General features: G+C 51.0%; 6 protein-coding genes across 6 annotated transcripts; 2 read left to right on the forward strand and 4 right to left on the reverse strand.

Moving 5' to 3' along the window:
• Nucleotides 1-78: 78 nt before the first annotated feature.
• ASPSYDRAFT_452167 (DJ-1/PfpI family protein) lies at nt 79-1113 on the reverse strand. Its single transcript, XM_040846991.1, has one exon. It carries the CDS (start codon nt 881-883, stop codon nt 203-205), a length of 681 nt encoding a protein of 226 aa, XP_040698989.1. The 5' UTR covers nt 884-1113; the 3' UTR covers nt 79-202.
• On the reverse strand, nt 1057-2895 carry ASPSYDRAFT_452251 (uncharacterized protein). The gene is made up of 3 exons (XM_040846994.1): nt 1475-2895; nt 1262-1419; nt 1057-1131 (listed from the first exon to the last, which is right to left on the reverse strand). The coding sequence occupies exons 1-2, from the start codon at nt 2798-2800 to the stop codon at nt 1360-1362; spliced, it is 1386 nt and encodes a 461-aa protein (XP_040698990.1). The 5' UTR covers nt 2801-2895; the 3' UTR covers nt 1057-1131; nt 1262-1359.
• Nucleotides 2896-3970: 1075 nt separating this feature from the next.
• Nucleotides 3971-5039, forward strand: ASPSYDRAFT_81349 (uncharacterized protein). The gene is made up of 2 exons (XM_040851085.1): nt 3971-4171; nt 4224-5039. The coding sequence occupies exons 1-2, from the start codon at nt 4061-4063 to the stop codon at nt 4899-4901; spliced, it is 789 nt and encodes a 262-aa protein (XP_040698991.1). The 5' UTR covers nt 3971-4060; the 3' UTR covers nt 4902-5039.
• On the reverse strand, nt 4736-7425 carry ASPSYDRAFT_1160538 (NAD(P)/FAD-dependent oxidoreductase). The gene is made up of 12 exons (XM_040840079.1): nt 7131-7425; nt 6801-7035; nt 6610-6747; nt 6378-6552; nt 6154-6329; nt 6048-6107; nt 5958-5995; nt 5771-5906; nt 5693-5725; nt 5577-5635; nt 5491-5527; nt 4736-5427 (listed from the first exon to the last, which is right to left on the reverse strand). Exons 1-12 carry the CDS (start codon nt 7340-7342, stop codon nt 5233-5235), a joined length of 1494 nt encoding a protein of 497 aa, XP_040698992.1. The 5' UTR covers nt 7343-7425; the 3' UTR covers nt 4736-5232.
• A 648-nt stretch (nt 7426-8073) lies between these two features.
• On the forward strand, nt 8074-10174 carry ASPSYDRAFT_452531 (uncharacterized protein). Its single transcript, XM_040847000.1, has 4 exons — nt 8074-8358; nt 8411-9520; nt 9609-9993; nt 10060-10174. Exons 1-4 carry the CDS (start codon nt 8220-8222, stop codon nt 10103-10105), a joined length of 1680 nt encoding a protein of 559 aa, XP_040698993.1. The 5' UTR covers nt 8074-8219; the 3' UTR covers nt 10106-10174.
• A 68-nt stretch (nt 10175-10242) lies between these two features.
• On the reverse strand, nt 10243-13262 carry ASPSYDRAFT_93200 (uncharacterized protein; the record flags this gene model as incomplete). The annotated part of the gene is made up of 17 exons (XM_040852799.1): nt 10243-10431; nt 10494-10635; nt 10693-11057; nt 11151-11403; nt 11460-11512; nt 11581-11688; nt 11738-11798; nt 11845-11988; nt 12038-12054; nt 12100-12207; nt 12252-12322; nt 12367-12688; nt 12733-12853; nt 12901-12946; nt 12996-13027; nt 13073-13130; nt 13181-13262. 17 exons carry the CDS (start codon nt 13260-13262, stop codon nt 10243-10245), a joined length of 2172 nt encoding a protein of 723 aa, XP_040698994.1.
• Between the last annotated feature and the right edge of the window lie 236 nt (nt 13263-13498).

Genomic DNA, 13498 nt, shown 5'->3' on the forward strand with positions numbered 1-13498 from the left:
CCGTCTCGTCTGCTATCCCCGTCGTCTCTGTCAGCAGTCCTCCACAAACCGCATCGGCGTCATCCATAGCGGCTACTTATTACACCCACGACGATCCAGACATATACGCCAACGCATTTGCTGATCTCTGTATTTAAAAGAAGATATTATATCATATCGACAGATTCTCTACTCTTGCTACAGCTTTACACCAGCCACGTCGTCAAGCAAAAGGATCCTTCGTCCCATCATCCCCCTCCTCCCAAACATACTCAATAATCCTCGCAACCTCAACCGCCACATCCCTGCCATAAACCTCCCTCGTAAACGCCAACATCACATCAATACCCGCACTAACCCCAGACGAAGTCCATATATTCCCATCGCGCACCCACCGCGCATTCCGCACCCACTCCACCTCCGTCCTCAGCGCAATCGTCGCCCCAAACCGAAGTTTATTCGTGGTCGCCCTCTTCCCATCTAGAATGCCCGCTCGAGCGAATACCCCGGCCCCGGTACATACAGACACCGCATATCGGAGGGAGGGGTAGATCGCACGAACGAAATCAATCACAGGCTGGATAACCTGCGGAGAGCGTGTGCCTGCACCGCCGGGGACAATGAGCACGTCGATCTCGATCTTCCTCTGGATTTGTCCCTCTCCACCTCCATTCCCTAAGAAATCACCAAATGTCCCCGTCGGGACAATTTGCTGGGAACATATGGACCCCGTTGCCACGGCAGCTGGATCTGGATCCGGGGCACGGGTTGAGACTGGGTCGCGGGTGGCGGCGAGAACAGAGAGTTCGATTTGGGTTTTCTTTGCGAGCGTGTTGAGGATTTCTAGCGGGCCGAATGCGTCGAGGGCTTCGAAGCCCGGGAAGAGGGCGATGGCGTAGTGCATTTTACTTATACTGTGGTGGTTGGTTTCAGGTTCCAGTGTTGGATGGAGGGGGTGTTAAGGAAGGTTGATGTCAGTGAGTCACTAAAATGGCGTATACGGTAAGACCTTGGCGCCACGCTAGAGGAGGTATCCGAGTATTTATTCTTATAGGTCTGATTGTTGAGATTGGAGTCATTGGTCGGTTCGTGTACTGGGACCGTTTCAGGAAACCGGGTGTCAACCCCCTAAGACTAAGCACTACAGTATAACTAGTATACTGTATTAACCCACGAACAATCACTGCGATGGAAACAAATTCCGACCCAGAATACCGGTATCAGCGGGGCGGCCCGTAACTTAAGCTCGAAAGTTAATGGAATATGGTTGGATTTATATTACAACCACAACAGATAAACACGTCAACCAAAACATCAATGCATCCAGTCCCAACCTGTACGCTCACTTGGCCTACAACCAGGATTAAAAACAAGCTCTAATTATCCAGACTTTGAGCATGCAAACGGACGCCCCGATATGCCGTCCCTGGTCTCTCGTATCTGAGAACACAGTTAGCCTCCTATCCACATCGAATCTGTTTATGCAGTATCTTACCAGAACGACGATATTCGCATACATCCCGCACCCAAGAATACCAATACCAAACAGGAAGACGAGCAAATTTATTGTCGCCCGCAGCAAATTTCGTCGGCTATACCAACTGCCCTCTCTCACGAGGACAAACCAAACCACCGCAGGAACATAGAAACACAGACCTGAGTTAAGCAGGGCGCCGCTGATAGAGAGTATAGTGGTGAATACGGGAATTGCCTCTGAAACAATCCATGAGATGGTGGTGCAGACTGCCACCAGTATAATCCAGGTAACCCAGCCGCGTTTGGAGTTCACATAGCGCACCAGTGAGTTGCGGTACAGGTTACCGTGGATATAGCGAGCGCCGATGCTGATGTTGATGGAGCCGGAGATGAAGATCACAGGTAGGGCGATGCCAAAGGCAATCCTGGAGACAACAGGGCCGGCTGAAAGCAGGGCGGGTGCTTGCACGGCTTGTCCGACGAATACGTAGATGACGGACCCAATTACTGTGTAGAGAAAGGTTTGAAAGGCGCCCAGAGTACAGACGGACTTGACGTAGTCCTTTGGGGTGTGCATCTCGCTCATGAACGACGGGAGGGCAATTGCGAACGAGTATGCGAAGACGAGGTTGTTGATGGCAACCATGGCTGAGGAGAAGTCGATGTCCTCTGCGGGCCAGGCTGACCAGTCCGAACTCTGCAGCCCACCTGGCTGGTTGGATTTCTGGACGCCCGTGGCGATAAATGTGATCCCGATGGCGACGAGGATCGAGACGATATCGATGTAGCCTAGGATGGCGATATCGGCAAAGGCCGGTGGGATGGCCAACACGAACAGAATCACAGCGGAGACCGCGCCGAATACCACGCCGCAGACGTCGCTTTGCGTGATATCAGCCCAGGCAATCGTGCCAGTAAGACAATGTGATCCGACATTCAGCAGCATGCCGCACATGAAGGACAGGGTCACCAGCCAGAAGCCCCATTCCCCGAGAAGCAGCCTGCCTATATCGCCGTAATTCTCGATCTTTGGGTGCTTGAGCTTGACAGCTCCAATCTCGTAGCTGGCGTATGTCGCAATGAATCCGATTCCCACAGCACAGATCACCCCTGCCACCATCCCGAGTGTCGCAAATGCCGCAGGAAGGCTCAGGCTCCCGAGAGCGATCGCCTCCACAAAGAGCACAACCGTGAGCCGTCTCCAACCCAGTCGATTGAATTTCCTCGTTCCATCTACCTCCAACTGCCGTACGAGCTCTGTATCGGATTCCCCCGGTGACTGGGTCATTTCTGTGCCATCTTTTGGTGGCGGAGGCCTATCCAGGCCTTTGTCAGAGTCGAGCATGACTACTGCCGGTACCTTGAATCAGAAGTGGAATAACGGGGGTTCTTAAAATCACGCAACGCGGGGGGTCTGTGTCATATTGCTTTTTCTTTCAAAATAGGCAGAGTCAGTCGGCGTTGAGAGTGAGACTTGGGCAATCAGCAGTCAGCTCCTTATTGGGGGCACCACGAGAGACTTGCGCGCTTCCTTACATGATGCGCATGCATATGCATGCAGGTGATGGCCGTGAGGGTGAGTGTGATTCGTATTCCTCCAGGTCAATGATTCAATCGCCTGCAGTGCTGTGGAAACAGCGGTGTGGGACGAAGGGAAAGGGCGTATATAAAGCACCAACCAGTCGTGGTGGAGGACAGAGACTCGATTGTTTGTTGTGGTTATGATCAACAGTGGATTACTGGGCCGACGGACTATTTTATCAGGAATGACAGGGATGTCCTTGTATCATTCCAGAATGCCGGGGAATTTTGTCTCCATAAGAGAATCAACCCACAGAATGTATTGATATTCACCTTCAGAGCCTGCAAGCTCTTTGGAAGCAAGGTCACGAAGCAACTTCCCCTATGTATTGAACATTCAGAATATTCTTGTACAACTCATTCGTGAAACCACATCACCGGGTGCCAGATAGCGACCCAGCATTCATAATGAACCGTCCGGACAGCCCTGCAACCCATTACCGGCGGTGACACAGACGTGCCAGTCCTCGGCTTGTTCCAATTCATGACCCAGCACCCTATTGGAAAGACCGAATTTTCTAAAACAGGACAGCAAGACACGATTCGTCTCCCTGCTGTGTCGCAATATCAACAGCCGTTCAGTACTATTGTCTGCTAGTCGTCGAGAACGTGAATATCTGCACCACCATCTATACGTGTGTGGAAGGTAGGTATATTAGATGGCTGCAGGGCATAATATCGAAGCCAGATGCAACGAGAAGGCGAATAATTTCGGTTATAAGGTCGCCTTTGGTAGCCTTGATAAAAGCGCCTCTATATACCTTGGAAGCAGGCTACAGCCAGCCCTGGCGGCTGCCTAGGGCTGTATTGGAACTAACCATAAATGCCCCTCTTCCTTCAATTGATACCTTGTTTGTTATTTATTACTTTTCTAACTCATCAAGCAACACTAATAATGGCAGCAGAAGACGACCTCAACGGCCTCGACCTCCCTGAATTTGGCTTCCTCCCTTTTGACCTTTATGTCATGGTTGGTCTATAAAATACCTAAAATCCTCGTTAAAGTAGTCTCACTGCCACGTTAATGACGCGAATAATACAGGCAAAATGGAACCCAACCTCCTCTCTCTCCACCACTCAACAAAAGAAACAGCTCATCGAAGAGTGGATTAAACTAGGCAAATATGGACGAAGAGTACCCATCCACCCAGTTCATAATAAACAACCAGATAATAATGACTGCACAGCAATACCTCGGCACAATCCCCTTACCAGAAGAAATACCCAACAATGTCCCCCGAAACCTTGTAAGTCCCAAGGAACGCGCCCATAACGGACAGATCGAGTGTACGCTCTTTATCCGGACGTGGTACGGCGACCCCGGTGACCCAGCAAGCCAGGTGAAGGCAGACGCGGATTATGCGCATTTGGTCGAGGTTATTTCGTCCGTGTATGGGGATCTGAGATCTATGATAGATGAATTCTTCATTTTCGACAAAGAGGAAGAGTTTTCATCTTCTATACATTCTACCCAGGGCGGAAATGTCGAGTTTTCCAACGGCATCGCCATCCCCAGACCGGGATGTATACCCTCGTATGTTCTAGCCGCGTTGATGCACTGTCCTGACCAGATCGACGGGATTCGGATTGAGAATCTCAATGCCCTTCCTCCTGTCGAAGAAGTTGATTCATGGCAGATGCTTCTTGTGCTTGTTGCAGATCGCAAGGCGTGTGAAGAAGGGTGGGTGCTGCATCTGGCGATCAACCACAAGGGACAGGTTCTTCCTTTCCGGATCAGGGACGGGGCGGACTGGGTTTCGGTGAGTTATGGGAATTGGAGTGATGGGCAGCAGTTAGCTGAGAATACGCTGAGTCCTGGGGAGGATATGGAGATGTATATGGATCGCGGGGGTGGATGGGATTGATATTTAACCTTGTCTTATACACTCTGTCATTGTATGTACTAACCCTAATATGTACTCGACAATATATTCAAGTTCGATAATGCAGATAAAAGAGAGCCAGTTCTTTATCATAATCACACCGGCATTAAATTCTCGTACAACGCGGCAGTAGAAATCGAACATCGCCTTTAATATATCCATGACCCTATAATCCTCATTTAAAGATGAATCCGCATATCAGGATTACAACCGCGAGTTCTCCTTCTGGCCCAGTGCCACCTTCTGAATCCGACCAGGAAGGCCAGCCAAGCTCTCCGAGTCAAACTTGAAATCGTGTTCAGCTTCAACAGGGTTAGCATGCATGCAATAGACAACGAATCATGTGAATGTGTTGAGTCCTACGCTTCGCCAACTGCAACTTCTTCATCTCACGCGGCCCGTCCTCTCCCTCTTCCAGCCCATTGCAGTTCTTGCCTGCCTCGACCTGGCGCCATTTCCAGAAGGGCGTGAATCGGTCAGGCTTGCGCTCGAGTTGGTTTTTGACGTACTGTTGGAGTAATGCATGATGAGCTTGGGTATCTGGAATGGGGCGGGAGTTGACGAGTCTGACCTTTCCGAGAACAGGGAGGAATTTGAATCCGTGGCCGCTGTTGTTGTTAGTACCTGGTCTTACGGAGGAAATGTCGTTGTACTTACGAGCCACCGGTGCAGATGAAGAGTGAGTCGGAGTATCCGGGGACGTAGTCGATTACGAACTATCCTCGGTTAGCAGAGACTCTTATATGCTATTACACCGGACTGGGGAGTACTACCTCGTTGTCGATGCTATCCGTGTACCAGCATAGCTTTGTCTGTCAGTACGAACCGGAGTATAGTAATGGCAGACTAACCCGGCTATCTGTGAATCCAATCTCAGCCAGTTCGGGGAACATGCCACCGATAACCTGCTTCATCAGGCCGAGGCCGTATAGCGGCACGGTGTTGATAGGGTCCGGGCTGTACTTTGTTCGTGGTGTGGAGAGTCGTCTATCAGGTTAGCTATACTGAATCTGTGAGTAGTATCTGATAATAACATACAGGTTATCCTTCGTTGGGTGATCTTGGAAGTTGGTGAACTTGCAATTAGTTAGCAGCAGTTCAATAAAAGAGAGTGGGTATACTGTATACCTTTCGAGCCCGGAAGCCAAACTTCAGTCGACCTTCCTTGGTGATAGGAAAAGCACCTCCCTCATAGGCCCTATAATACTGTTAGATATGACTGATATATATGTACGGAAGCATACCCGTCTCCCTCACCCCGCAAAAACCGCCAGATGGGCATGTTCTTGGGATGAAACTTCTCTCTGATATCCTTCCGATGTTCTGGAATGTCAATAAACATCAGTGTACCCATTGTAGCTTCAACGGATCTATGGGCTTCAGGAACAACATGCGCCGTCCAGGGACCGCCTACACTCATTAACATGGGATCTTTGACACCAAGGTATAGGCACTCACAAGCAACAATAACAAGATCAGCAGAGTGACTCTGGCCGTCCCGAGTGCGGATTCCAGTGACTTTCTTGCTGGAGCCTGACTGCTCCGTGATTAACTGCTCGAGTTCACCGTGAGGCTTCCCAAGGACGAATTTAACTCCTGCCTTTTCACAGAGATGCCGAGCATACACACATGCCTGTAACAGCGGTTAGATATATCAGTAACAAGTACTTACTATTCGAGAGCAACCCACCTTATCCGCAAGGGTAACCCCCGAAGCCGCATCCAGGAAGCCATTCGTAGCGTTGTTATTAAAATGATCGAATAGGTGATACTTCTCCCCCCACTCAGCACCTAGTTTCCATGCACGTCCCTCGTCATTGGAATTTCCCTATCTTGTTTTAGCACACTGATATGCAGGCTGCAGCGCGCGACCTGCCTTACCTTGACAAACTGCAAATCGCGGAAGCCCTTGGGTGCCGTCGTCTCCACTGAACTTAGACTCGTTTTGTAGAAGTCGATCATCTCATCCCCGTCTGCAAGATTATATAAACCGCAGACGGTAAGCAGCTCATCCTCCGGGGTGAGTCCGGGCGGCAGAGAAGAAGGATCACTTTCGCGAATCTCCTTGTTCCACTGCAGCCAGATGTCGCGTGCCTCGAAGGCGAGGTCTTGTGAACTGCAGCAGAGTTAATACCAAGCGGCGCGGCGGATGGATTGGACAGGCTTGCTTATCGGTCATGGGGTAGAGCAAGGGGAAGGGAAGGGACGTACTGTGCCTTTGTACCATATGTGGCCCGGAAAATCTTGTTGATATCCGCAGAGGCCGAGTCGCACCCGTCAGCGGGGTTATAGAAGCTCTTGTCATAGGGCTGACGGTCGAAGATGGTGACGTTTTTGTAGCCACTGCGCGCCAGCCAAAGGGCCGTGCTGAGGCCAAAGACGCCGGCGCCGACGATGATAACGCGAGAGTCTGGAGTCGTCATATTGCACAGTAATATTATCCTTTATCTTTCGAGATAGACAAGACAGTGAGCTTGAACTATCTTTGTGAGCGTGTATACTGCGTTTTAAGATTGCGGATAGATCTCGCAATTGCCGGGAGTCTGATATAGACGCGGCAATTCCGGTACCCACTGAGACCGCGGGGATCTGGACTCTCGGTAATTGCGAGACCGTTTTAACTGAGAATAGTTAACCTCCGGCTGATCTCTGCTTATCGTCTCGGGGGCTCCGTGCTTTGGGGGCTAATTGCACATTTTGACGCGACGTCCTGTCGCACCCACACGCTGGGACTGCTGGAGGCGCCCCGCGTTCGACTTCATTTTGATATCATTGGCAATGATTGCTCCAAAGAATTCATCTTACGTATTCCATTGAGCCCGGAATCCCTCCGCATTGTCGTATTGTGGCAATCTTTCGCGGGGTCTGGGGACCCCAGGATTGGACCCTGCTGGAGTATCAGAATATCCACTGCTTTTGCAATCTGTACACATCTCCCCCAACTTCCTCGTATGTGTAAAGCATCCATGTTTGTTTTGTGCTGTGGATCACTGATATCACTGCAAGGATCAACCCTAAAGGTGCGCTGCCTGGCTGTTGATAGCGAGATAACGAGAACAGAACCGCTGGAACAACCATTAGAACAGCCAGTTCTCCGCTCTTTCAGCCTGTTCGAACCGATGTAGACTAGACTGACCCCGGATTCTGATTTCGCTATCTCCATTTCGGAAGTGCCGAAGCCTTGTTATCTCCAGTTGGAGGCCATCCTCTATCTACTTCAATGCCGCCAGCCCTTGCTACTACACATGCTTTCTTCTGCACTTACTGAATTGTACCGGGCATTGAATCTGTTAATTGAGAATGGGGATTAAAGGCATTCTCGGCAAGACCTCGCTTGCGAACTATGGCCGGCAGATCAGGAACGCACCGCGCGAGGTCATCTTCAGCCGGAGCTTGATCCTGTCGTCCATGATGTATGCTTCGGCTGCTGTCACTCTAAGTGAGATTTCCATAGCTGTCTTTCCAGGCTCGTGAGACTAACACTGCTACAGCATGGGACCAAGGAATGGGGTCAACTGTTCCCTCCCTCCCAGGCTTCCAGAACCACTTTGGCATCAGTTCTGGGTCTGATGCCGGTGCTATAAAGAACTTCGTCTCGCTCGTGTATATTGGTGACGCCGCTGGAGCTGCTCTATCATTCTTCATCAATGACCGCATCGGACGTCTGTGGTCCTTTCGTCTGTACTGCTGTATATGGTTTCTCGGTCAGGTCGTCGCCATCGCGACCCCCAACGTAGCCGGACTATACGCATCCCGTATAATAACAGGCCTCGGAATCGGCGCTCTGAGCGTCACCAGCATCATGTCCATAGTCGAGATCGCGCCCGCCGAGATCCGCGGACTGCTCGCCGCGTGGTTCTCGGTTGGGATGGGTATCGGCCTCATGGTGTCTGACTTCTGCGTCTACGGCGTCCAGCTACACATCGCCCCAAGCAGACTGCAATACCAGGTCGTCTGGTTCGCACCCTGCATCTTCATGTTCCTCTGGTGCGTAGCCAGCTTCTTCCTCTGCGAGTCCCCCCGCTGGCTCCTCCTCCGCGATCGCCACGACGAAGCCCTGCAAACCCTCGTCCACCTTCGACGTCTGCCAGCCACACATCCCCGCGTGCAGCATGAACTACAAGCCATGACCGAGGCCATCCGCTCAGAGACAGAGATCCAATCCTCCGCTATAAACGACAACTCCCCTTCAAAAGTCGTCAGCATCGCAAAGGAAGTCTTCACCGTCCCCGCCAACATTCGCCGTCTGCAGCAAGCCCTGATCCTCTACGTCTTCCCTCAACTCTCCGGCGGGAACTCCATCACAAACTACTTCATCCCCGTGCTGAAGATTGTAGGCGTCGACGGCGATTCAACATACCACCTCTTCCTTACCTGCATGTACGCCCTATCCAAGTTCTTCTTCAGCCTCTTCGCGTCATTCATCTTCATCGATGTCCTCGGCCGTAGAAACTCCCTGTTCATCGGCATCTCCCTCCAAATGCTCTCCGATATCTATATCGGCGTGTACATCAAGGTCGAGAACGACTCCGGTGCTCCCCGTTCTGCAGGTGAAGCCGCTCTGGCTGCTATATTCCTGCATGCCCTAGGCTACTCAATCGGTACCCACCCCCCGGCTACCCTTATAGTTCTTGCCCCCCTTACAAGGAACATTAAAGACTAACAATACTTGAAAAAATCTATAAAAAGGCCTCCTAACCCTCCCCTACGTCTTCGGCGGCGAACTCTGGCCAAACCGCATCCGGTCCTTCGGGGCAGCCCTAACCCAGACCTTCCACTGGCTATTCCACTACGCCATGACGTACGCGCTGCCTTCGCTGCTGGACGAGACGGATAACTGGGGGGCGTTCATCTTCTTTGCGGCCTGGTGCGGCATTGCCATTTTATATGTTTTCTTGCTTGTGCCGGAGATGGCTGGGTATACGGTTGAGGAGATTGATCGGATGTTTAGCGGGCCTTGGAGGGTTGCGGGGGTTAGGGGATTGAAAGGAGGTGGTGGGAATAGGAATGGGAATGGGGATGATGCTGAGGATGAGGGTGTGGTTATCGAGGGGAGGGATCTGGACAGGGTTAAGTGAGTTCCCTCTTGTCTGTTTTTGTGTGTATTCTTGTGCGGTGTCTGACTTCTTTCGAATATCAGGAGTAAAACCTTCGAGCAAGATGCAAAGAAGCTGGAACGGTCTTAATTAACGGTATGATGCATTGCTCTGCTGTCATGAACTCCATTCGTTTTATGTTCTTCATATTCTATCAAATTTCCATATACCTCTGGGGATTCTCAACATCATTCATACATGAGACCATCACCGTAAAGCCAATCCAATCATCCCAACCCCCCATCCGCAACCATCCGCTCAAACTCCAAAGTAGACGAATCCAACCACGGCGTCGCCCCAGCCCAGAGCCCCGCCATTTCCACGTCCGGCGTAAACAGGTTCGAGATGTCGGGAATTGTAAGCGGCGATGTATCCAGCCCTAAGACGGTAGATTGGCCTCCTAGGATGGAGTCGTACTGAGCGGAGTTAGCCATGTCATCACCGGTGCCGGAGGGTAGGGATAGTATAGGATAGATACCATTGTCTCGATTTCCAATGATTCTGCTGCGGACTGGGTCTCGGCTTGTTGGTTGTGTTGGTTTGGTATGAGAGTGTTGGTATTTCCATTCCCATTCTCATTCCCTGCCTCTGGTTCTTTCCCAGATAACGACTGCCAGATCCTATAACCAAGCCAATTAGCCAAACCATCACAATTAACAAGAAGAAAGGAGAAATACCCCATCATCTCATCCGGCCCACTCCAAACAATCCGATCCAACAACCTCTTCAATCCCTCCCTCTGTCCCACCTCAACCCCAGGCCCAGGCCCAACCCCAGGCCCAGACTGAGAATGATCATTCCGAATAAACAAATTCGAAACATCCTCAAAGAGCTTCAGAAACGGAGCCGCGGCGGGGAGTTCGCGCGTGTAGATCGCCAGCGCACTCACGCAGGCACTGATGGCCCGGTGTGCGCGCCGGGGCGTCAGCGCCGTCGGGTCGATCGCGAGGCATTGCAGGAGCGTGATGCCGCAGTAGAAGAAGTGGTAGACTGTTGTGAGGTCTGCCTGGGTTTGGGGGTTTAGGCTTAGGGTTTTGGCGCTCTACATTGAATCAAATCAAGTATTATTAGCATCGTAGTTTGGTATTATAGGACGGGATTAGGTAGGTAGGTAGGTAGGTAGGTAGGGGCGCACCTCGCAGGCATCAGCGGCAAAGTCACCGCATAGTTTTATTAAGGCGGGATCAATGGGATTGCCCATGAGGACTGGTCTGATGATTATGAGGATTGCCTGGAGGTAGGTTGCCTCGACGCGGTCCGGGTTCTGCTGGGGGAAGGGTCTGGCGTCTTTGCGTGGTGCTTGTTGGCGCCACTGGTCGAGTTCGGAGAGGAGACGCATTACGTCGTCGAAGGAGGGTTTCTGGGCGTGTGGGCCGGTGAAGTTTGATCTGATATTATAGTTAGTCGATTGAAAAAAAAAAGTGCAAGGTGTTGAATGACGAACAGTATTTTTGATCTGATGCGGTAGACTTGGAGGTGATGCAGGGCTGCTGTCATCTATCGGATGTCAGTATATCCTTAACTTGAAACAGGTTAGCTGCTTATGATTATCGTGCTTGACATACTGTCGTGACTGTTCCCTCTTCTCGTCCATCCTGCCCAGCTGCCTGCAGCCGCTGCAGTTCTCGAATTTTGTTCGGGTCTGTACAAGTGCAGTCAATATCCACAGGAATCTGCACCAAGTTAGCAGTTGGCATATAACCTGGAATTAAATAGACGCACCTCGACATCAATATCCGAGTCACTAATCCCAAACGGAAGCTTCGACAGGATCCCAAGACATCTATGCCAAATATCAGATATGCCACTTGTATTATTAGGAGACATACCGATCAAAACAATATGCACACCAGAAGAACCGCTTCCGAAGCTCCACGGTGTACGGGTCTATATCTCTTGACTCTCGAGTATTCGAGATAGAGCGGTGGAATCTAAGCCTGATACATAGTCGTAGGGCAAACCCTACTAGATGCCTGGTTTATGAGTGTTAAATTAGAATTAGAGAGCGAGCAACCGACAAACCAGATTGGAGATTCCGTCTGTCTGAATTAGCAGATTTCAGTTTACAAGAGATGGTAACGTACTGGAGCTCGAAAGTAGTACTGCACTATACAAAGCAAGGCTTGGACTGTCGCCGAGTCTTGTGATGCCATCACAGCGGGAAGATAACACCGAGCACGAGCAAAGTATTCCTAGTAACTTAGAGAAAGTCACTGAATTTGGCTGCCATACATACCTCGTACGAGTTCTCCGGATTAGAAATCAGACGAGCACCGATTGCGTAGATAATCCAGATAAAGAAGGCCCCTAGGACGTGTTAGACCCAAACCAACCAAGACAAAGAGATATACCTCTCTGCGCATCCACAGGCGCCTGGGTAGAGATATAAGCAAGTGCATCGCGATCCTGATGCCACTCGCGAACCCGGGTCCAGTCGACAATGCAGTACCGCGCCTGGGTATAAAAGTAGACAGTGTCCACCAGAGTCCGGGCACTGGCACTAGAAGGAAGCGGAGGCAGGGACTCTTCTATTTCTGAAGTGGACCCGTTACCATGCAGCATATCAAGGACCGTGACATCAAAGTTCGACGTCTGAGGTGCTCGCGGCGACTTGAATAGAGTATCTTGGGCGTGCGGCCGTCGGGGATACCCGGTAGCAGCCCTTCTGAGGTCCTTCTGGTGTCAGTAGGGTATCTCTTGATAACTGACGGTCTTACATGTTCTTGTGGCGGGGGCATCTGTACTCCTGGACGCTCAGTTGCAAGGGCAGACTGCGAATTCGCCGCCTGCAACTGTGCTTCCAAAGTCTGGATACGAGCCTCCAGAGTGGCAACATAACTGTACGTATCAGCTGTGGTCTGGTCTAGTTCAATAGAAAAACGCACCCATCACCTCTAAAGACACCGTCAGGAGGGAGGTCAAATTGACACTCTACATCATCCTTAGCAACCTGCTGTATCAACTAGCACGACAGACATACCAGATCGAGACTTAACGCAAGCGACGCATTTCCTGCTACTATTAGCAGAGCAATCTAGAGAGCAAACCGCAACATACCGGTGGGTATTTGCACTGTTGTAGAAGCATTTTATCTTCTTCCGCTTGCAGCGCTGGCCTGCGCGAGTCAGCTCAACGCCCGGCCGGTCCAAAGAGACAGGTCCGTACAAGCATTAGTGCTCCGCCGGTGGATACCCACCGCGGACGCGACGTGACGAGCCTGTAGCTCGGTGGGCGTCCGGTCGTCCATTGTGGTGGAGGATTGATGTGCAGATATCACGGAATTGCCGAGAGGAGTCGGAGGAGTAGGACAGTGTCGCTCTGGCGGAGTCTTATGACAGCCTATCACAGTGCTAAATATGTTGGAGAGGGGCCAATATATTATCCAATAATACTGATTACTGATTTATATGGCTGCTCCACATGCTGTATGAGGGTCCGAGGTTAATGGATGTAAACAGCCAAGAAGTAACTAGTTAACTCTTG

The sequence above is a fragment of the Aspergillus sydowii genome (assembly GCF_001890705.1).
Source record: "Aspergillus sydowii CBS 593.65 unplaced genomic scaffold ASPSYscaffold_12, whole genome shotgun sequence".
NCBI classification, from domain to species: Eukaryota; Fungi; Ascomycota; class Eurotiomycetes; order Eurotiales; family Aspergillaceae; genus Aspergillus; species Aspergillus sydowii.